At 43.9% G+C, this 22,449-nt stretch overlaps 1 protein-coding gene across 1 annotated transcript in view; it reads left to right on the top strand.

Moving 5' to 3' along the window:
* Positions 1-10,338, top strand: part of LRP2 (LDL receptor related protein 2) — a 184,030-nt gene extending 173,692 nt beyond the window's left edge. Inside the window, exons 72-79 of the mRNA XM_088829892.1 lie at positions 89-179; positions 1,140-1,207; positions 1,393-1,510; positions 1,994-2,120; positions 3,360-3,467; positions 4,421-4,525; positions 9,007-9,078; positions 9,254-10,338. Of these exons, the coding sequence (XP_088686018.1) occupies positions 89-179; positions 1,140-1,207; positions 1,393-1,510; positions 1,994-2,120; positions 3,360-3,467; positions 4,421-4,525; positions 9,007-9,078; positions 9,254-9,415 (851 nt within the window). The 3' untranslated portion in view covers positions 9,416-10,338. The remainder of the gene's footprint in view (positions 1-88; positions 180-1,139; positions 1,208-1,392; positions 1,511-1,993; positions 2,121-3,359; positions 3,468-4,420; positions 4,526-9,006; positions 9,079-9,253) is intronic.
* Positions 10,339-22,449: the final 12,111 nt, after the last annotated feature.

The raw sequence follows: 22,449 nt of genomic DNA, 5'->3' as shown, positions 1-22,449 counted from the left end.
TCCAGCTTGGGCTGAAACAAGTTTGCACGTTGGGGGGGCTCTGCTGAGTGTGGGTGACTCACACATGTGTGACTTTCCCTTTCTGCAGCCATCGTAAATCCTGTCGACATGCCCCCTGCATGCAGGTGTATGAACGGAGGAAGCTGCTATTTTGATGAGAATAACCTCCCCAAATGCAAGTAAGTCTGAATGTTGAGGTCTGAGCTAGTAGGTCTTACCCCTTCTGGGGGGAAGTTGAGACCCTTAAAAACAAGCACAAGAGCCTTGTCAGTTTTCATATCATAATCAACTTGCCCTCCAGTGGGGGAGTCCACAGAGAACTAAGGCAGTGCTTCTCAAAGTATCATGTGCATTAGAATCACCTCAGGTTTTGGAAAAAAATGCCCATCTCATTCACAGGGATCCTGCATTTCTAACTCCGGGTGGGGGAAAGAAAGTAAAAGTGAAAGTCTCTCAGTTGTGTCCAACTCTTTGCGACCCCATGGACTATACAGTCCTACCCACTATACAGGGTACCCACTCCAGTATTCTGGAAGAATTGGACTGTACAGTCCATGGAATTCTCCAGGCCAGAATACTGGAGTGGGTAGCCTATCCCTTCTCCATGGGATCTTCCAGACCTAGGAATTGAACCAGGGTCTCCTGCATTGCAGGCGGGTTCTTTACCAGCTGAGCTACCAGGGAAGCTCTGCTCCTGGGGGGGATGCCACTGAATTGTGTGCCCCATATTGGGGAGCAAGGAGTTAGAGAAATGACAACCCAATTTTCCTTCTCACCTGGGACTGCCGATTTTAACTGTGGGAGAGCAGCCATTAGCAGAGCTGCTTCAGTGCCAAGCTCTCCAGAGGAAGAGACTGGGTGAAAGATTTGGAAAGCAGAAAATTATCAAGAAAGCTCTTCACATAGTGCACAAAGATAATTAATGAAAGCATGTCCAAGGGAAGAACACGATGAAGGTTTCCGGGTTTACTCTCCAAGGAAGAATTCCATAGATTAGAGAAGACACCGATAGGTCGATTTGATGAGGCTGACTCCATAGGTGGCACAGCTGTTCCCTGTGACAGTGAATTTCCATAGTCCGATTACAGTCAAAACCTAAGGAAGCAACAGCTCATGAGTGGTTCTTCCTTTCCTTTCAGGTGTTCTAGCGGCTACGTGGGAGAATATTGTGAAATGGGGCTTTCACAAGGCGTTCCTCCAGGGACAAGTAAGTTCTCAGGATAATGAGGGATCTGGGAGTGCATCATGCTCCCTCAGTTGAGTGCTGTCTATAATCTGTTTAACTCAGTTTTGGAAGAAGTAAAGGTTCTAGCCCCCAGCCCCTGCTGCTCAGCCAGCTCGCTCTTTTCCTTCTCATGTTCATACATTTTCTTCTTCTTCCCTCTTCGGCAGCAGCGTCTGTGCTATTGACAATCATCTTGATCATCATAATTGCTGCTTTAGCCACTTTAGGATTTTTCCACTATCGGAAAACTGGCTCCATTTTGCCTTCTCTGCCCAAGCTGTCAAGGTCAGTTTCATTATGTGGGATATTGATTTTAGAAATCTGTATGATCTGTAACCACATGAATAATTTATTTCTTTTTTAAGTTAAAAATCATCCTAGAGTGTTCACCTACTCTGCAGAAACAAAAGATGCTGAACTGAAAACAGTCACTTCTTTGATTGCTTCTCTGAAGCCTGAGTACAAATCACATTTTAGAGTGTAAATGGTTGTGTCTACCAGGTTACACTGGAAAACAACGTCAGCTGTGTGAGGGGTCAGGCTTTTCCCCAAGTGCCTGGCTGGCCCTTTCCTGGTTCTTAAGCATTCGGGAATGTGCTTTAACACTTCTGGGTGACCAGAGGAATTTACTCCTGTACATGATATGTAAATTCAAAAGTGGGATTCAAGCCTTTCAATTAAGTAAGAGTTAGCTAGGAAACTAGCTAGACAATTATTGCAAAAGATTAAAAAAAAATAACAAGACACTGTTTGATTATTTCCTTTAAGCTTAAGCCACCTTAAATCCTCTGAAACTGGAAATGGGGTGACCTTCAGGTCAGGGGATGGTGTGAGCATGGACATTGGAGTCACTGGTTTTGGGCCTGAGTCTGCTATTGACAGATCGCTGGCGATGGTGAGTGTGCTTACAAAATGACTCTTTGAAGGTTGTCATTTTCACTGTTTTATCAAAGAAATATTTATTTATTTGTTTATTTGGGTGCATCGAGTCTTAGTTGCAGCATGCGGGATCTTCACTGTGGCACATGGACTCTGGTTGAGGCCCATGGGCTCAGGTACCTGGGCTTAGTTGCCCTGTGGCATGTGGATCTTAGTTCCCCAGTTAGGGATTGAACCTATTCCTTGCATCACAAAGTGGATTCTTAACTGCTGGACCACCTGGGAAGTCTCAAGAAACACTTTTGATAAAGAATAAAATTCACCTAGTGAAAAAATAAATGAAACACAGTATGCCCCTCAGAATAAAGTCTTCACTCTACAAAGTTAGGAAACACTGGGCTTGTTGTGAAATGTATCTAAAAACATTAGTAATGAAATTGAAATGAACCCCTGAGCTAAAAGTAAGTCACACAGTTGACCTGGAATCATGCACAGTTTTAAGTTTAATTGAAATCTTAAAACAATCTATATTTTGGGGAAACAGGGGAGAGGGACCATGATATTCTATCTGATGACTTTTTATATGTTGAAGGAAGAGGCAGGGAAATACATGTTGCCTAGTCTCCTATATTTTCCCACCGATGTAGTGTTGGGATAAACATGGTTTTTGAGTCAGTGGTTGGTTCAAATCACAACTCTGCCAGCTTCTAAGTATGTGATAGAAGCATGGAGCTTGAACTTTCTGTCCCCATCTGCAGAGTGAGCCCTCCTGTGGGGGCCAAATACTTTATGAGTGGACTAGGATCCACTGCGATGTTTATATTTGCTGATGGGAAGCCATTCTCAGTGTTCTGCCTCCCCCCCACCAAATCTTTCCTCTTTTGTCCCTGCCTAACAGTGCAGTGTTATCCATTCTTCTTTCCCCTTCTGCCTCTTCTCTTTGCTTCTCTTCCACCTCCCACCCTTCTATGTCCAAAGCCAACCCCCAAGTGGCTTTGCCTTAAGGAACCATAGAGTATTCAAAAATGGAAAGAGTGTTTTTGTTTCCCTGAGCTGATGAGTTAGCACATTTATGTTGCTTTAAACAGTGTTTGCCTTATGGAGGTCTTGTGTCTCTGCTGACTTTTCTTTTTTTGGCAAGTTCTTTTTGGGTCAGTTCAGCAAAGCACCTAACATACCTCCTGTAAGAAGGAGTGCATCTTCTGCTGTGTGTGGACCAGGTTTGCATGGTATAATCCTTTTTTTCCTTCATCAGAATGAACATTTTGCCACAGACTTCGGGAAGCCGCCCATAATATTTGAGAACCCGACATACTCCTCCAAGGACACTGCTGTTACTGTGGCTCAGCCAGCAACAGCCCCGGTGAGGAACCACAGTCCTTTCTGTCAGGTGCTGCTGTTGTTGAGTCTCATTCTTTGGAATAATGTGCTGTTAGCATCCTCCCAGCCTTCCTTCCATGGAAGGAAGCATGGTGGTCCCTTCCTCAGCTTCATGCTCTGCAGTCATGGGACTGGCCCAAGGACAGAAGGCCTGAAAACAATCAGAATCTTAGGTTTTGGCCATCATTCTGGGGGTGCCAACCAAGTGCAGTTTCATCCTGAGTGGCCGAACAAGAGGTCTGAGTGCATTCAATGGCAGATATGGTGCCTGGCACACACATACCTGTGAGCTGAGTGAGCAGACAGTCCTCAGGCCATTATGCAGAGGCCTGGGGGACTGGGCACACATGGTGTCTGGTCCTTACTGGTATCATGAGGGTGTAATTTGAGGTGACTTCCCTGCTCGCCTTCCTCATACTTTTCTGGAAAGTGCTGAGGTCTCTGAGTTTGGTAGATACCAAAACTTCCTTTGGTATGGTTCTATTACTCACTTATCTTTAAGAGGAAAGGAGAGATAAATTAGGCAGATGGAGGGAGGGACATTTCTTCATTAGGTCCAGATCAGTAGTCCCATTGCCACTGCCAATACCTGTCAATTGTCAGTTAGCCCATCTTCCTTTTGTCAGAACCACTAGAGCTAAACTTCTTTTGAATCAAGAGAAGCAGTACAGAAATGGCAGAAAGAGTGTGACCAGTAATGAGTGGGTCTGTCTCCCAAGGATCAGGCACGAGATAGACAACTTAGTAGCTGGTCCTCCTGATTGGGAGAGATGAGAGTGAGGTTTATTCCTCGACCACAGGGTTGTTTTCATATAATAAAAATGGTGCCTGATCATATTTGTAGGGGAGCAAGGTGGTAAGCAGAATCAAAGAGTTGATAAACTTTACAGCAAAAATTCTTTCAAAACTGAATAATGGCCTTCAATATGCACACAGGTAACTGAATCTGAAACAGTGTATAACAAAAACTATGGAAGTCCCATAAACCCTGCTGAACTAGTTACAGACACAAAGCCAACTTCCTCAAGTGATGAAACTCAGGTAACAGTGACTGGAATGATGTGGGATTTGGGAAGGACTTTGGAATTGCTGGGTTTATTAATCCTAGGCAAACTAGAGAGACCCTGATAGGCTCACAGATCCCAAGATTTGTGGGCAATTAGCAAAGATGATTTAAAAAATAATAAATTGAAAAAATTCTACTGAGTAAAGTTACATTCTAACATTGAGTTGGGAATGATGTTCCTTGTGACACGGGAGACAAAGCAGGAAAGAAGGGTGGCATACTTCTGACCCCAGCAAATCAGAGGCATTTAATTTGAGATAACAACTTAAAATGAATGAAGACCTCACTGTGTCAATGATACATGTAGAGAACCTTTCCTGTGCAGTGCAGTTTTCTGCTGTGTATGTCTTTGTTCCCTTAATGATGCGTGTTGCTTTGACTCTACTGTTGCTACTGATGTTCGCCACTTGATGGCACTAATCTTCACTCGCCTGATCTTTCCATCTAACATCATTTTCCTCAATGTGCCAGGCAGTGTCTAATACCGAAGAGTAAAAGGACAAGAAAGAACACTAGGTGGAGCCTCTCTATCTTGTCTGCAGACCCTCTGAAATTTGTAAACTATGTGGTCTACAAAGAGAAATTCAGTCAATTTGATACAAAGCTTTATATGAATGGATAATAGACACATAGGAAGAAGCTATTTCAGATGTAACTGTTTGATTCTGGGCAACTGTTTTACCTCTGGGCACTAGAGCCCTTGCTATTACTCATTGGGGCACCATTGGCATCTTGGTTGGACAGTCCTTTGTGGCACGAACGATGCTGCACATTGCTGGGCATTTTAGCGTTCCTGGCCCCTATCCACTAAATGCCAGTAGTTTCCTCCAGTGCATTGTGATCCCTCCCCCACCCTCAGCCCCTAAACATACACTCCCAGTTGAAAACAGTAGGATCTGGAATGTTCTAAGTGTCTGTGACTTTTGTGAAATAATATAAAGGGACAAAAGCCCAAGGGTAGTTAGAAATCTTACCATTTTATAAAATAACCCCTGTTCTCAAATTGCATAATCTACAAACAAAATTAGTATCTGCAAAGTCATGTTGGATTCTCAGCACTTCACACTGGATCCTGTTCTGCTCATTCAGGTCAAAATAAAAGTTGAACTAAATTGATGCTAATGAGGAGAGCTTATAACAAAGGTGCCTTTGTCCACCTTTTCATCTGTCATTTACTAATTCCTTCTTACACACACACACACCACACAAATGTAGTCTTAGGAATTTCCACTTTCATATTTTTGATATTTCATATTTTCAAGCGATTGCATATTTTTTCTTTAAGCTACATCGAAAAGTTTATTGTGCAGACTCTTTCCACAGACACCAGAATACCTAAATGTCACATGTTGGTTCCCCAAGTCTGACTCGGCCCCGCGATAGTGCCAGATCTACACTATATTCTCAAGTCCAGTGATCCTCTTCTTTGGACAGAGCTCTCTCCCAGCTGAGCACGAAGGGGAACATGATGGGGATTCTGCAACCTCTGCCCTGCACAATAGTCATCAGAAACACTGAGAGACTCTCTCGAGTAGAGCAGACCTTTACCAATTGCAGTCCTTTTCTTTCTCATCTCCATCTTTGCAATACACTGGCTCTTCTTACTTTTTTCTTTTTTTAATCAGTTGAGGCTGAGGCCCTCTAAGAATCTGTTCTCCATGGTATGTCCAGGGATGACCTTTGCCTCCTGGGAACTGAGATAACAGCCAGAGTGGCTTAAAGCAGTAGAAGCCCTTGTTTTGGATGACCTTAGGTTGGCATTAATGTGCCAGAGAAGCTTACATTTTTCTCTTTCACCAATAAATATGTTCAAAGGACTCAAAAAACATGAACTCCTGTGGTTTAGTTCTGTCATTTTCAAAAGTTGTGTTGACATGCATTGGACTTTCCAAGAAGGTAACAATGAAAATCACCACTGCTTCTCTTGTTAATAAATACTCAAGTCCATGGGGCCATTCCACACTGAAGCAATGAGTTTGGGCCTTCCCCATTGAGGGTGGGTTTTTAGAGGCCGAGCTTTGACCTGAGTATCTCCTTCTTCCCCTTGGTGGTGGCTGCGCACTGAGTAGTTGCTCAATTAAATGTGAGTGAATGCCTTCTTCTAATTCTGGATTCACATGCTCTCTAGACTTTCACATGTTGGCCCCTACTTTCAGAGAGCAGGAGACACTTCATGACACACAGGTGCTACCTTAGCTGCCTGCAGGGGGGCATGGTCTGCTTCCCAGTCTCCTGTTCTCTTGTCTCCTTCCAGCTGGCAGCCAGAGCCGTGGCCAGCACTCTACCATGGGCAGCTTTTCTGTAAGACAGGGGCCGTTCATCATAGTCCAGGGTGATTTCTCTTTGGGTTCTTCAGTTTTGAGGCCTCTGACTCCTAGAGGCATTGCCTGCTCCTCTACCGACAATTTAGTTCAGTGATTTTGCTGAGACTCCCTTTCCTCATCTGCAAACTAGATATAATCAGAGCCTTTGCCTTGCAGAGTCATTGGGAAGATTAAATCAGAAATGTGCAAGACTCTTAGAATAGTCCCTGACACATAGTAAGCCCTCAATCAGTTCAGTCACTCAGTCGTGTCCGACTCTTTGCAACCCCATGAACTTCAGCATGCCAGGCCTCCCTGTCCATCACCAACTCCTGGAGTTTACCCAAACTAATGTCCATTGAATGATGCCATTCAACCATCTCATCCTCTGTCACCTCTTTCTCCTCCTGCCCTCAATCTTTCCCAGCATCAGGGTCTTTTCCAATGAGTCAACTCTTCGCATCAGGTGGCCCAAGTATTGGAGTTTCAACTTCAACATCAGTCCTTCCAGTGAACACCCAGGACTGATCTCCTTTAGGATGGACTGGTTGGATCTCCTTGCAGTCCAAGGGACTCTCAAGAGTCTTCTCCAGCACCACAGTTCAAAAGCATCAATTCTTTGGTGCTCAGCTTTCTTTATAGTCCAACTGTCACATCCATACATGACCACTGGAAAAACCGTAGCCTTTACTAGACGGACCTTTGTTGAAATGTAATGTCTCTGCTTTTTAATATGCTGTCTAGGTTGGTCATAAGTTCCCTTCCAAGGAGCAAGCGTCTTTTAATTTCACGGCTGCAATCACCATCTGCAGTGATTTTGGAGCCCAAAAATATAAAGTCAGCCACTGTTTCCACTGTTTCCCATCTATTTCCCATGAAGTGATGGGACTAGATGCCATGATCTTAGTTTTCTGAATGTTGAGCTTTAAGCCAACTTTTTCAGTCTCCTCTTTCACTTTCATCAAGAGGCTCTTTAGTTCTTCTTCACTTTCTGCCATAAGGGTGGTGTCATCTGCATACCTGAGGTTATTGATATTTCTCCTGGCAATCTTGATTCCAGCCCAGCTTTCCTCATGATGCATATAAATTAAATAAGCAGGGTGACAAGATACAACCTTGACGTACTCCTTTTCCTATTTGGAACCAGTCTGTTGTTCCATGTCCAGTTCTAACTGTTGCTTCCTGACCTGCATATAGGTTTCTCAAGAGGCAGGTCAGGTGGTCTGGTATTCCCATCTCTTTCAGAATTTTCCAGTTTATTGTGATCCACACAGTCAAAGGCTTTGGCATAGTCAATAAAGCAGAAATAGATGTTTTTCTGGAACTCTCTTGCTTTATCTATGATCCAGCAGATGTTGGCAATTTGATCTCTGGTTCTTCTGCCTTTTCTAAAACCAGCTTGAACATCTGGAAGTTTATGGTTCACGTTAGGTGTTTCTAAAGAAAAATTTTTTCCTTCCAGACATGCTGTAGTTACGTATTTGATTTCTCATTGATCCAAGATTTAGGAGAGAGGGTTTTACTTTCTAAGTGACTGCATTTTTGTATTGTTTTGTGTTACTGTAGTTTATACTTTGGCTGTTAATTGTTGGTTTTATGTACCCTTTGTTCTGGGATCAGTTGGCATGAGGGATCTGAGTTCCCCGATCAGGGATCAAACCGGCGCCCCTGCATTGGAGGTGCAGCATCTTAACCACTGGACCGCTAGGGAAGCCCATGTTAGTTGTTTTTGTTATCATCATAATGACAGGAGGAAATGGTGACAGGATATGGAATATGATTGAGTTGACCAAGGGTCAGTACGAGATGAGGGTTACAGTCTGGCTTGTTCCTTAAAGTTTCAGGCAGCCCCTGAATAAATCTCTTGCCTGTCTCTGTCAAAACTTCTAGATTCTCGGGCACAAATTCTGTGAACATTTCAGATCAAGCAAGTGTTTTGAAATTGTTAGATGACAAGAGCCTAGATAGTTTCAGTGACTCTTCAGGGCCCACCCATGGGAGAACTGAACAATTTTCTGCATGGGCTGGGTCATGTGGTCCCAAGTTCCAAATTGATTTTTCCCTCTGTAAGAAGACATTTTAAAACCTAGGCTGGGTGGAAGAAACAAAAAATTCCATTACTGAAAGTTTTCTGTTTCCTCTTTTTCGTTTAGCCAACAAAATGGAATATCTTCAAACGAAAACCGAAACAAAATACCAACTTTGAAAATCCATTCTATTCCGAGGTAATTGTTAACAATTTTTCTCAGCCCAAGCATTCTTTCTTAGCATTAACTTGCTAAATCGGGCATGCACTCAGATTATTCTGAGCAAATTGGCCACAATTTGTCTTCTCCACACAAAACCATTTTCCATTGTGTTGGAAATAAGTGACAGATTCTTGTTTCTTTGTGGTTTTAGATGGAGAATGAACCAAAGGTCAGTGCTGCTGTGACCCCACCTCCATCACCTTCTCCTCCTGCTAAGGTTTCTTGGAAAAAAGGCTCAACTCCAGGCTACAGTGCAACAGAAGACACATTTAAAGACACTGCAAATCTTGTTAGAGAAGACTCGGAGGCATAACTGTGCTGGCTATTTAGGGAATAATTAGAAACACACTTTTGCACATTTTTTTTTTTTTTACAAACAGATGAAAAAAATTAACATTCAGTACTTTATTAAAAGAATATATTTTTCCCCTGTACTCCTGTAGTTGGTACTGTTTGTGGAAACAATGCCTTGTGTGTCTTTTTTACTCATCTCATATTTTTACAACTAATTATCACCTTGTACTATATGTATATCTTTGCACTGAAACTCTTTGAAGGTAATACTATAAATATATTGTACATTTGTAAATTTTGGAAAGATTATCACATCATTAAATTTGCTAATGAAAGTATCTGCTGAATTGGTTGGTGATCATTACATTCAATGATCCACTGAAGAAAGGAATTGACGGGGCCTTTAGCAATATCAGAAGAAGAGGCACCACCCTAAGACCCTATAGAATTATCAAGGAAGGGAATCCAGGCCCCACTCTTGGGTCTGTTTTCACACATCAGCACTTAGTGTTCAGTTTGACCTGATGAATAGCATATCCATAGAGATGCAGATGATACAGAAGGTTGAAAAAACTATTCCGTTCCACCCTTCTGCATGTTGGCGTTGTCCAACCAGAACTCTGTTTCCTATTATCTCCTTAACTACCAAGTCAACATGTTATGTTAATGTCTGAGAAAAATCTCATGTCCTTAAGTCTCAGTATCCTGCAAAGAGTTTGTAATCTAGTTGCATGAACTTTGATTTGGTGGACCATAGGGTGATTGACACTCTTTCCTGGCATCTCAGGTCGTCACCTCCTCTAGAAACTGGAGCTGAATGAATGAAAAGCAAATCTGTCTTCATAAAGGAAGGTGCAAAGCAAACACCAGCAGAGCAAAGCCTCAGCTGGATTTTGTGTTTCTCTGTGTGAAAAATTTCCTTATAATGACTATTTATTTTCTCAGTTGAACATGAATAGAAAGGGAAACCATTCTTATTGAGCCTCGCTTAGATTCTTTAGCAAAATTGTACGTTTGTATCAGAATGTCTTGCAGAGGCTAGCCTTCCTCCTGAATCTAGACTCTAGTCTCCACAGCCGGAACTGTGGCAGGAATAGTTTCACACTAGGTAGCATTCCCCGTTGTCTGTGCTAATAATGCACATTTTACAGCAATGAATGAGCGTATGAATGGACAGATGGATGAATGGAACCTGTACTACTGATGATTTTATTCCTGAGTTCTCAAAATATTTTTTGCTCATACTTTGAGTGCTTATTGTAATTATTTTGAAATGTACTTTGATTAGAAAAGCAAATGGAAATGATGCTGCTGAAAAATTTCTAATAAAGGTGTATTTTATCAGACTTCTTCTGTATGCTTTATAAACCCAGGTGATGAATTGGTTGTATTTTGCTGTGCATGGAGCTTGGGACTTTGAGTATTAGGCATCAGGGAACCAGGAATGCCCGGGGTTCAAAAAGGGAGGAGAAGGAAGAGGAATCCACAGGTCGGGGGTGGGGGGCGGTGAACACAGGAGTATAAAGTGTAGATTTCCACCTGAACTCTGGGCAGGCAGCCCCCCCACCACCAGTTGCCTTAAAGAGTCATCCAATCCCCCTCCCCTTTCCTTCCTCACACCCTAGGACCCCAGCCAGTTTCCCACTTTGGATCTGATGGTGACGGGAAGGCAGCAGCAAGGTCACAGCTGGAGAGGATTTTGTTCAGCTTGGGATTTGGGCTCCAATGGGGTGTGTGAGCCATACCAGCCCAAAGTCAGAGTAAAAGGGAGTTCCAAAACGGTTGTGATTTCCAGCTTTGGTATTTGTGTTGGGCCTGAAGCTCAATAAGAAATAATCTGGGGAATTTTAAAAATGAGAATTAATTTCCTTCTTAGATTCATTTCTGGGTCTCCTTTGGAAGGACCTAGAAAGCATGTTGCTGAGTGTTCTCTCCCATGAGAGCTGGCACTTGTGGTCAGACCGACAGGGGTTGGGTCATCCCTCCTTGGCTGGCTCTCCCAGCTGGGGTCCTGCCCCTGCTTTATTCTCTCCTGGAGAGAAGTTATGCCAGGTGTGTGGGGGGTGGGGGGCGGAGGGGGAGATTGGGAAACGGTGCTGTTTAGAGGATGGAAAAGCTGATGGGACTCAGCATCACATCACATGAAGCCAGGTCAATCCTAAAGGAAATCAATCCTGATGTTCATTGGAAAGACTGATGCTGAAGCTTAAGTTCCAATACTTTAGCCACCTGATGTGAAGAGCTGACTCATTGGAAAGACCCTGATCCTGCGAAAGATTGAAAGCAGAAGGAGAAAGGGGTGACAGAGGATGAGACGGCTGAATGACATCATTGACTCAATGGACATGAGTTTGAGCAAGCTTCAGGAGATAGCAAAAGACAAGGAAGCCTGGCGTGCTGCAGTCTATAGGTTCACAAAGAGACATGACTTAGTGGCTGAACAACAATCACGTGAAGTGGAAACAATTTTACCAGCAGAAATGTGTTATCGCACAGTGTAAAATCACAACCACGAGAAGGTTTGTCCGTGGGAAACTGTTGGATCACACTGCTCATCTGTCCAGAGCTTCCCATGGATTTTTTTCTGTCCCTTGTTTCCTTCCTTCATTGATTCACTCACTCGATTATTTGCCTATGTTCTTACCAGCATTCCGTTGCAAACTCAATTATGAGTTTAAGGAAAATGTGTGAGAGGAGAACTTTTAGTGGGGAATTCCATCCATTAATTCTTGGCTTTTTTTTTTTTTCTGAATTAGGAAAAGATCACTAATATTTGATTTTTGAGATAGAGTGTGTCAGGCTGGCTCAAAGATGAGAGCTAGTTAGGCCCTGGGGTGAGGGAGGGGTCTGAGGAAATTGGTTATAGATGTACATTCTGGAAAGAGGCCTGGCCCCACAACCTGGAGCCCTGGGTTGCCCTTGAACTCTCAGCCCCTTTTCAGTCTTCCCCGCTGCATTCATCAAAGTCACAAGCCACAGGTCATACTGAAAATGACATATGATTATACGTTTCCGTTTTTTTAAAAAAATTATAATTTTATCTCAGAGTATATTTGATTTACAGTGAAAAGCAGTTGGACATACATGGAAGGTGTCTAAACCCTGGGAGAGGAAGGCCAGCTCTGGAGAGCATTGCTTCATGCCTCCAGTGGTCCTAACCATGGCCATCTCAAGGTGAGGATCAAAAAATAATCACTAGGCTTGTCAACTCCTGAAAGTTACCAGCCTCATGGAGGACTTTTAGACACACCAATTATGTGCCTCTTCCTGGAAGTGAATTTAGAACATTTTGTTTGAAAATCAACCACGTGTCTGCATTCACTTTGTGTCCATGATATTCTGGAATGAACTACAGGAGACAAAGCAGACAGGTCTCCACTGAGTCCACTAGCTAACGATATAGTCATCAAATGCTGTCCCATCTTACGCAGACTAGAGAGGAAGGGCTCATATTTCTGCTCCTCTGATAATTAGCTTCCCCTAATGATCGTCATTTGCTAAGAGCAGTTTCCCAACCAATTACTTCCATCACAGGGGCTAGGCCATCCTCCTGCTGCTAATCACTGAGCCTCAGCTGCTGCTTCTGTGGAAAGCAGAGAGGGGGCTATGAGAGTTCAGTTTGAAAATACATCAGTATGCAGAGAATACATGCAGCCCGTTGCCTGGCACAAAGCCCGGAATCCCCAGTAGCCATGATTTTGATCACTATTAAACGGAAGAGAAGGGGAGAGTTTTTTTTTTTAAATGAAGAAATGTATTTTGGGCTTCCCAGGTGGCACAGTGGTAAAGAACCTGCCTGCCAATGCAGGGGACATGGGTTCAATCCCTGGTCTGGGAAGATCCCGCAGGCTGTGGAGTGGCTAGGCCTATGCACCACAACTCCTGAGCCTGCGCTCTGGAGCCCAGAACTGCAGCTCCCAGAGCCTGGGTACCCTAGACCCTGTGCTCTGCAGCAAGAGAAGACACTGCAAGAGAAGTCCTTGCGCCGCAACCACGGAGTAGACACTGTTCAAGGCAACTAGAGGAAAGCCTACATGACAGTGAAGACCCAGCACAGCCAAAATAAACAAAATTAATTTTTAAAAAAGAAATGTATTTTTGAAATCTTTATAGAATGCAATTTCATGTTTAATTAATTAATTACTTTTGGCCACACTATGCAGCACATGGCATCTTTGTTCCCTGACCAGGGATCGAACTTGTACCTCTGCAATGGAAGTGCAGAGGCCTAACCTGTGGACAGCCAGGAAGTTCTCCAGGAAATGTATCTTTACAAGCTACTTGGGGATTTTAACATGAAGCCAAGGATAGAATTACTAATCTAAATAGAAGCCGCAAATCTTTTTTTTAATGATGGATGTTATACGGGTGGTCAAGGTTTTCTCCGGGCCTGTGGAAGAATGCATAGATCTTGTATGTAATGAGGCTGGAGTGTAGATGATAAAATGTAGAGTCTCATTTTATTGTCATGCAAGTGTAATCGGAAGGCAGTAAAGAACCCTGGATGTGAAAGAGGGGAATCCCAGGCTGAGAGAGGGAGGGTTCATACTCCCATTACAGCTGGGGAGCATGGCCCAGGTTTTCCCAGTGCCCCATATCCAGGCCTTCGCTGAGTTAAAGAACAGGTTGATGTAGGAATTTGATAGAACATATTTAAAACCTATTCTTCTATCTCTTCCCATGTTTCCAGACTCCAGAGGATTTAATTATGCTCTCTTAGTTTCCATGAACTCCACTGTGGTTGAGATTCCTCAAGAGGCCTTTTGAGGGCCAGGGAAGAGGAGTTGAGAACATCCTGAGTCTTCCTGACATTAGGGACTTTTACCCCAAGATGAGTGGGATACAGTCTATTTCCAAGTGCAATTGTATATTTATTGCTTCTAAGTTTTCATTTGTAGAGGTTTTTATTTTTTTTTGCAAATTCAAAATTTAAAGGATAAGCAATCTGAGCTGTTCTTGGCGACAGTGCTTTGCTGCTGTTTTCCAAACTTTCAAGGGACTGGATTCACTAAGTGGAGGTTAATGGAGACGTTACCATTTGCTGCACAGAAAATTTCCCCACATTATAGAGGTGATGCTTAGACTCTGGGCTCAGGAAGTCCATTTATCTGTCATTGGCCCTCACTCAGGGCCTCGTGAAAACAGAGACAGTCTTACAGGCAAGGAACCCCTCTCCTAGACAGTGAACCTCTGAGTGGCCATGAGACCTTGGATCAGTTTTTTCACCTCCCTGATGGTTTGTAACTTTATCTGGAATGTAAAGTGGTTGGACAAGTTTATTGCTAAGTTCTTTGGTTTTCAAGATCAATGACTTCTCTCTACTTCAGTCTTAATTTGGAATTTGGTTCAATTCAAAATTACTGCTGCTGTTTTAGTAAGTTCTGAGCTTGTTATATCAACTTCAAAGAAGACAGCTTCAATTATAGCTTCTTAGTTTTTATCCTCAAATGCTGTTTCTCTCTAGGTGAGCTATCAAAGAGATACATTTTAGAAAATCTTTTCTTTTTTTGAAGTATCTGAAAGCCTGCCCATAAATTTCAGGGCTGAAAGTTGTCACCAGGAGTTTATTTTTGCAGGAAACTCCTGCAAACAACCTTTGTAGAGCCAAGGCTGCGGGGGTCTTTCATGGGATCCCAGGCCCACCGAGTGTTCCTAAGGCATATGAAGGGACCCTAGTCAGAGAGTAAGGCTGGCTGGAGGACCAGGAAGTCACTTCTGATGAGCCACTGGCATCCTGCAGACTTTTGATGAGATGAGAGGCCCTTAAATGGGCTCTGGATGAAAGAACAGATGAACCTAGAAGTAAAATAAATTAATTATGATTTTCAATTCTTTTCATGTTAAACCTGAATTTACATTTTAATTGTGGTAAGATATATATAATGTAAAATTTTAAATTTGGATTTTTAGTCATCTATCTGACATCTGGAGCTGTTTTTTTTTTTTTTTTTCCAAGATGGCCTTAGAAAGCTTCTTGTAATGGCTTTGAAAATCACTGAGGCATGGTATTCTTTCTGATATTCTGACTGTGTCAGAGCCCACGAAAAAAGGGTAGGAAACAGAGCTCAGCTCAGCCCAGGCCAACAGGAAATGCCCTAGTCTCCTATGAGGGACACGGGAATTACTACTCAGAATGGACTGAGCTGTGGTGTTCAGAGTGCAAAGCCACGACTTAATAACTTAAGCAAATGGCCACCTTGGTTTATCTGGGAAGGTGAAGTAGAGTTGGAGCCAGGACTTTTTCCCTAACTAGCTGGCTGACCTCATAAAAGCTGTTGAGTTCCTCTAAATTTCTGTTTCTTATCTTAAAAAAAAAAAAAAAAAGAAGAAGATAACAAAATCCATAGGAACACCAAGAGGACAGTATTTACTCATTCATTCTACAAATGTTGAACGAGCATCTACTAGGTACCATGGAATCAAATAGTAATAGCTAACATTTCCAGAGCACTTTATGTGAAGTATCTCATTTAATTCTGGAAGCCTTATACTGAAAGTACTATTACACCATTTTACAGACCAGAAAACAGAGGGATAGATAGAAAGCTAAAACCACAGATAGCAAGCTGCTTTTTTATTTTTAATTAAAAAATTAGAAAATTATATTTTGGTAATTGTAGTCATAAAATAATTCAATGGTTCTGTGTAAATGATAAAGCACAAAACAACAAGCTTTGGCACAAGATCATGACCTGGGAAATATTTTCTTTTACTTCCTCCATTTTATTTCTGTGGATTGTTAGTAACCTGTCCAGCAACAACAGCCATGTGGAAGTGAAAGTCGCTCAGTCGTGTCCGACTCTTTGTGACCCCATGGGCTATACAGTCCATGGAATTCTCCAGGCCAGAATACTGGAGTGGGTAGCCTTTCCCTTCTCCAGGGGATTCTCCCAACCCAGGGATTGAACCCAGGTCTCCCGCATTGCGGGCAGATTCTTTACCCACTGAGCCGCAAGGGAAGCCCAACAACTATAAGAGCAGGTATTGAATGAAGGTTTCCTAGGTTTCCAGGACATTTGCTAAGCACTTTCCAACTCTTAACTCATATAATCCTCCCAGCAACTCTATGAAGTAGATTATTATCATTCCCATTTTACAGATGAGGAAACTGAGGTAAGAGAGGTTAAATAACTTGCACAAAGTCTTAGAGGTATTAAGTCTTGGATCTGAGACCCTACCTCAGTCCAGCCCCTGAGTCCACACTCCACACCCCTGTGCCACATTGAGTCCTCATACAGGCTGGCGAGGAAATATCCCGCCCCACTCCACCCCCAGCCAACTCCCTCTCGATCCCCGTCCTACTCTGCACTGACTGCCCAACAACTTCCCAGTCTTAAAAACCTTTCCTAAAGCCTATCTGATGCTGGGAAGTATTAGGGGCGGGAAGAGAAGGGGACGACAGAGAATGAGATGGCTGGATGGCATCACCGACTCGATGGACATGAATTTGCGTGAACTCCGGGAGTTGGTGATGGACAGGGAGGCCTGGCGTGCTGTGATTCATGGGGTCGCAAAGAGTCGGTCACGACTGAGCGACTGAACTGAACTGAAAGCCTATCTAAACTTTCAGTTCAAAGGAAGCCTTCAGCGACTTGTATGCTACTGGATTCAGGTCAATGCCTTCTGGCCCCTGTGTGTGTTAGTGTTCTGCCTTCAGGTAATGCCACTGCGATTTAATAAGAGGGACCTCCTAGTGCTGGGCTGGCTCCTGGGTGCTCCTTCTCCAGTTGGGTGCTGGCTTCTCCCTCTGTGAAGGGCCATGCCAGCCTAGCCCAGCTGTGCCCACCAGCATTAACCTTTTCTTCACGCAGTCATTAGCATTTAAATATAGAATGAACCAATGCCTTGATTTATTCTGTGGAGAAATAAATCTGCCAGGACAGGCTCAATATTCCTGGTGCATCTCCTGCTGTGTCTGACCCGACAAGGCTCTTGTTTCTGAGAAACAAAGGAGGCAGAAAAATGTGAAAAACAGCCTAAATGATTTTTCTGAGCTCTGCCTCAAATGCATGGTGGAGTCAAACAGCTCAGACAGCTAACCCTACCCTAATTGTTACTTGTTATTTGTAATTTCCTGGGCAGGGAGGGATGGTGTGTGTGTGTGTGTGTCTTACTTTAATCAAGCAAGAGGCACACCCTTTTCCTGCCCTCACAGGACCTTCTCAGCTCTGTTCCAGTCCTGGTGCACATTTAATTATCCTTTTTCTTGTTTCTCGCTCTCTTCAACCCCATGTCAGTGTCCCAGGGACCATGACCAGCTTTCACTTCTCTATCCATAGCTTCTAACATAGCACCTGGCATGTAATGAGTGCTGAATAAATGTTAGCTGAGCTTCCCTGGTGGCTCAGATGTAAAGAAGCCATCTGCAATGCAGGAGACCCGGGTTTGATCCCTGGGTTGGGAAGATCCCCTGGAGGAGGGCATGGCAACCTACTCCAGTATTCTTGCCTGGAGAATCCCCATGGACAGAGGAGGCTGGCAGGTTCCAGTCCATGGGGTCGCAAAGGGTCAGACATGACTGAGTGACTAAGCACACACGCAAATGTTAGCTAAGGAAATAAATGGAAAAAAAAAGCTAAGAGCTATGGCAAGAAAGAAATCCATCAAATCCCGAACCTCCATGCTCTTACAAACACATCTGTCTTTGGCCTATGTTGCTGGTTGGTTCAGGGTTCATGTGTGTGAGGTTAGTTTGTCACGATCAAGTGCCATTTAAATTTGTGTCTTGATTTTTTTTCTTCTGAGCTCCTAGGACTCACAAAGGGTTTCACTGAACAGAGTGGTTAAATGTTGTGTAAAAGACATCTGAAGAATTAACCTCATGCTCTTCCAGAAAGGTGACTGAGAAGAAATGAGCCATCACTAAGAGCTCACCTTTATGTAGGTAGGAAGGCTCCACCCCTCTCATGCCACTCAAGCTCTAAAATTCCAGTGTTCATGCACAGGACGGTGGTGCAGGGAGCCACTCACAAAACCAGCCTGGCTGTCTGGCCTTTTGAGACTACACTGGCTAGGACCCCAGGCCTGTGATAGCTGGGGTCTGCAGAGCAGTTAGCAAGTGCTGTTCTGCACACAGGCTCTTGTTTAGGGGGTACACCAAGCTGAGGGAGGTACCGTTATTAGCATCCCCATTTTACAGAGGAGGAAACTGAATCATAAAACAGGCTGCTCAGGATGGCTCAGCTAGGTAGTGGCAAAGCCAACCTCTGAACCCAGGAGCTTCAACCCAGAGCCACACCTCTAACCTTGGTTGGTACTGCTTTCCAGTTCATCTCTACCTAAAACACAATGTAATGGAAAGAGTCCTGTTCCAGGGAGGAGGAGAGCCAAGTCTTATTCCAGGTTGGTCAAAGTGTAGCGATGTGATCTCAGAAAGTTGCCTGCTTTTTGTTGTTTCTTAAAAGGGGAGAGAAGATCATTGCTTTACAACCTAAATGTCTATTGACAGTTGAATGGACTAAGAAGATATGGTATATGTATACAGTGAAACATCCTCAGACATAAAAAGAATGAAATAATGCCATTGCAGCAACATGGATGAATCTAGAGATTATCACGCTAAGTGAAATAAATCAGACAAATACCACATGATATTGCTTACATGTAGAGTCTAAAATACAATGCATATGGACTGAATTACACAACAGAAACAGACCCGTAGACATAGAAAACAAACATGTTTTCTTAGGTTACCTTAGATTCAGTTCAGTTCAGTCCCTCAGTCGTGTCTGCCTCTTTGCGACCCCATGAATCACAGCACGCCAGGCCTCCCTGTCCATCACCAACTCCCGGAGTTCACTCAAACTCATGTCCACAGAGTCGGTGATGCCATCCAGCCATCTCATTCTCCGTCGTCCCCTTCTCCTCCTGCCCCCAATTCCTCCCAGCATCAGGAAATTTTCCAATGAGTCAACTCGTCGCATGAGGTGGCCAAAGTATTGGAGTTTCAGCTTCAGCATCAGTCCTTCCAATGAACACCCAGGACTGATCTCCTTTAGGATGGACTGGTTGGATCTCCTCACCGTCCAAGGGACTCTCAAGAGTCTTTTCCAGCACCACAGTTCAAAAGCATCAATTCTTCGGCGCTCAGCTTTCTTCACAGTCCAACTCTCACATCCATACAGGACCACTGGAAAAACCATAGCCTTGACTAGACGGACCAAAGGGAAAAGTCAGGGAGGGATAAACTGGGAGAATGGAATTAACAGATACAAACTACTGTATTTAAAAAAACAACTATTCACTCTATGGTACACAGAACTGTATTCGGTATCTTGTAATAGCCTAAAATGGAACAGAGTATGAAAAAGTACACATGTACATATACATAACTGATTCACTTTGCTGTACACCTGAAACATTGTGCTTTAACAAAAAAATGAAAAGTGTTTTATTTTTTAAAGAACATTACCACATTAAAGTCTTTCATAAAGCAAGACCCTCCTTAATTAATTCCATGGGGTTCATGCTTTGAATGTATTATTTGTAAGAAGAATCATATTTATTGAGTAACAATTACCTTGCTTTCCATTTTTTATTAATCAAATCAAATCAGAGTCTCAGTTTCAGTGAGGTTCTGCTTGTCCATTTCACCTAGTTTCCACCTTCTCTTTTCCTGTGTCCCACCATTGATTGTTTTTCTTTCTTAGTCTTAGCCACCATTTCCCATGCAATAAGTCAGTTTCATCTGTCTGGGCCAGCAATTTATCTGCCTCATTCTCCTCTGTGTCCTCAGGGTCTAACAGCTAGCAGGTGGTTGATGAGTTGTTGGGTTCATGAGTAAATTGACTTATTGGTATTGACAAGCCTGTTAGCTGAGGCTATTGAAGGGTAAGCCATGTAATATGGCTTTAAAGGTATTGAAAATAACTTGAAGAGCTCCATTTTTGCTCTTTAAAAGTCTATAGGCTCTGCGTTTGATATTGCTGGGTGGAATGACCTCGAAGCTCCCATCTGCTTCTGAAATTTCACAACCCAGTGGTTTCCCTTGTGGAGATGACTGGAGAGATTCACCAAAGACGGGACACTAGGGGGTGTCTTTCTCCCAATTCCCGTGAAGTAGGGAACACTCTGGAGCCACACCCATGTCTCCAAGCAGGGTCACCCCAAGGCCAGGTGATGTAGCGTAACTGTATTCACGGTGGAGAGACGTCCATGGTAGTAGAAGCTCTTTAAAGATCCAAGTTGATAGGGAACCTACAGCCTTTCCACTCACACACTTTTTTTCCTTTACACACTTAATGTGTAAGTTGAAGGAACTGGAAAAAAGACTCCCTTTATCCTCTCATATATATATGAAAGATGCTTGGATCTATCCCTTTAAGAAACTAGATATTAATATTACGGGACCTCATGAATGTTGTGAAAAAGCCATGTGTATTATTACAGAGAATGCTGACTTTCAAATTTGTGAAGACTAAGAAGAATCCACTCCAGTGTTCTTGCCTGGAAAATCCCATGGACGGAGGAGCCTGGTGCGCTGCCGTCTGTGGGGTCACACAGAGTCGCACACGACTGAAGCGACTTAGCAGCAGCAGCAGCAGCATGGTCATAAGGATGGGTGGATGAAGGCAGGCTGGGCAAAGGCAGAGGCTCAACTCAGATGCAGTTGCCATGGAGGCCTCAGCCAACGGTACAGGATGCTCTGGAGCTGGGAATGGTCCTTCTGAGTCGTCCTTAACTGAGGCTGGGGCCAAGCCTTTGGTCTCTTCATCAGCCAGGCATTGCTCACCTATCACCCCGTGTTAGTCTGTTCAGGCCACTGTAACAGAATACCATAGACCGAGTTGCATACAAACAATAGAAATTGATTTATTTCAGTCCTGGAGGGTGGGAAGTTCAAGATCAAGGCACTTGCAGATTCAGTGTCTGGTGAGAGCCCACTTCTTGCTTCACAGACAGAGGCCGTCTGCTCACTGTGTCCTCATATGGCAGAAGGAATAAAATTCTCTGAGGTCTCTTTTATAAGAGCAGAGTCTCATTCATGACGGCTCCACCCTCACGACCTAATCACCTTTCAAAGGCCACGCCTCCAGATACCATCACACTGGGATTACTGCAAAGTCGCTTCAGTCGTGTCTGACTCTGTGTGACCCCATAGACGGCAGCCCACCAGGCTCCCCCGTCCCTGGGATTCTCCAGGCAAGAACACTGGAGTGGGTTGCCATTTCCTTCTCCAATGCATGAAAGTGAAAAGTGAAAGTGAAGTCGCTCAGATGTGCCGACTCTTCCAGACCCTATGGACTACAGCCAACCAGGCTCCTCCATCCATGGGATTTTCCAGGCAAGAGTACTGGAGTGGGGTGCCACTGCCTTCTCTGACACTGGGGTTAGGGCTCCCCTAACACAAACATTCAGTCTCTATGACACCCCCATATCCTCGGCTGGGGCAGCACAATGGCTGCGGGCAAGTCCATCAAAGGCCATAGTCCTGGACCCTTGGCAGCCCTTGGGGGGTGGGTGCAGAGGCCCCTAGTAGGGATCTGGAACTTTCATCTGTCACCATATCCTATAGCATACTTGATTTGTCAGAATGGAATAGAATAGAACAATTTTCCCAGCCAGGACTGTGTTGAGCTCAGCAATCGAGGAATCAGCCTGGAAACAAAGATGGCCTGGTCCTCCATTTGCCAGACCTCCTGGCAGGGCAGCCAGCACAAGAATAATCTCCAGAGGAAGGTTCCTAACCCCCTCTCCCTCTGGCCTCACCTTCTGACTTTCCCTTCCCCTCTCCTCTGTTAGTTTTATTTTCCAGCTAAGCTGTCAGTGGCAGCCTTTGATGGGTGTGAGGTTAGTCCTTAGAGAAGGAGGTTGAGGGGACAGGGAGGAGCTTGCCCTTCGAGGTTAGGGGGCAGGGAAGGGAGTGGGAGTCCTCTTTCTGGGTCAGAATCCTTTTGCTGACAGAATGACACGTGTGTCCAATTAGCTTCCGAGATACAGAACGTAAAACTGAGCCTGATAGGGCTCCCAGCCTTCCTGTCACCCCTACTCTCCCCTTAGGGCAGGTGGCACTAGTGGTAAAGAGTCTGCCTGTCAATGCAGGAGACACAAGAG

The sequence above is a fragment of the Moschus berezovskii genome, chromosome 2 (genome assembly GCF_049115385.1).
Source record: "Moschus berezovskii isolate FMDL1 chromosome 2, NW_MosBer_1.0, whole genome shotgun sequence".
In the NCBI taxonomy this organism is placed as follows: Eukaryota; Metazoa; Chordata; class Mammalia; order Artiodactyla; family Moschidae; genus Moschus; species Moschus berezovskii.
Note: the sequence above shows the minus strand (reverse complement) of the source record. Positions and strands in the feature narration are given on the sequence as shown.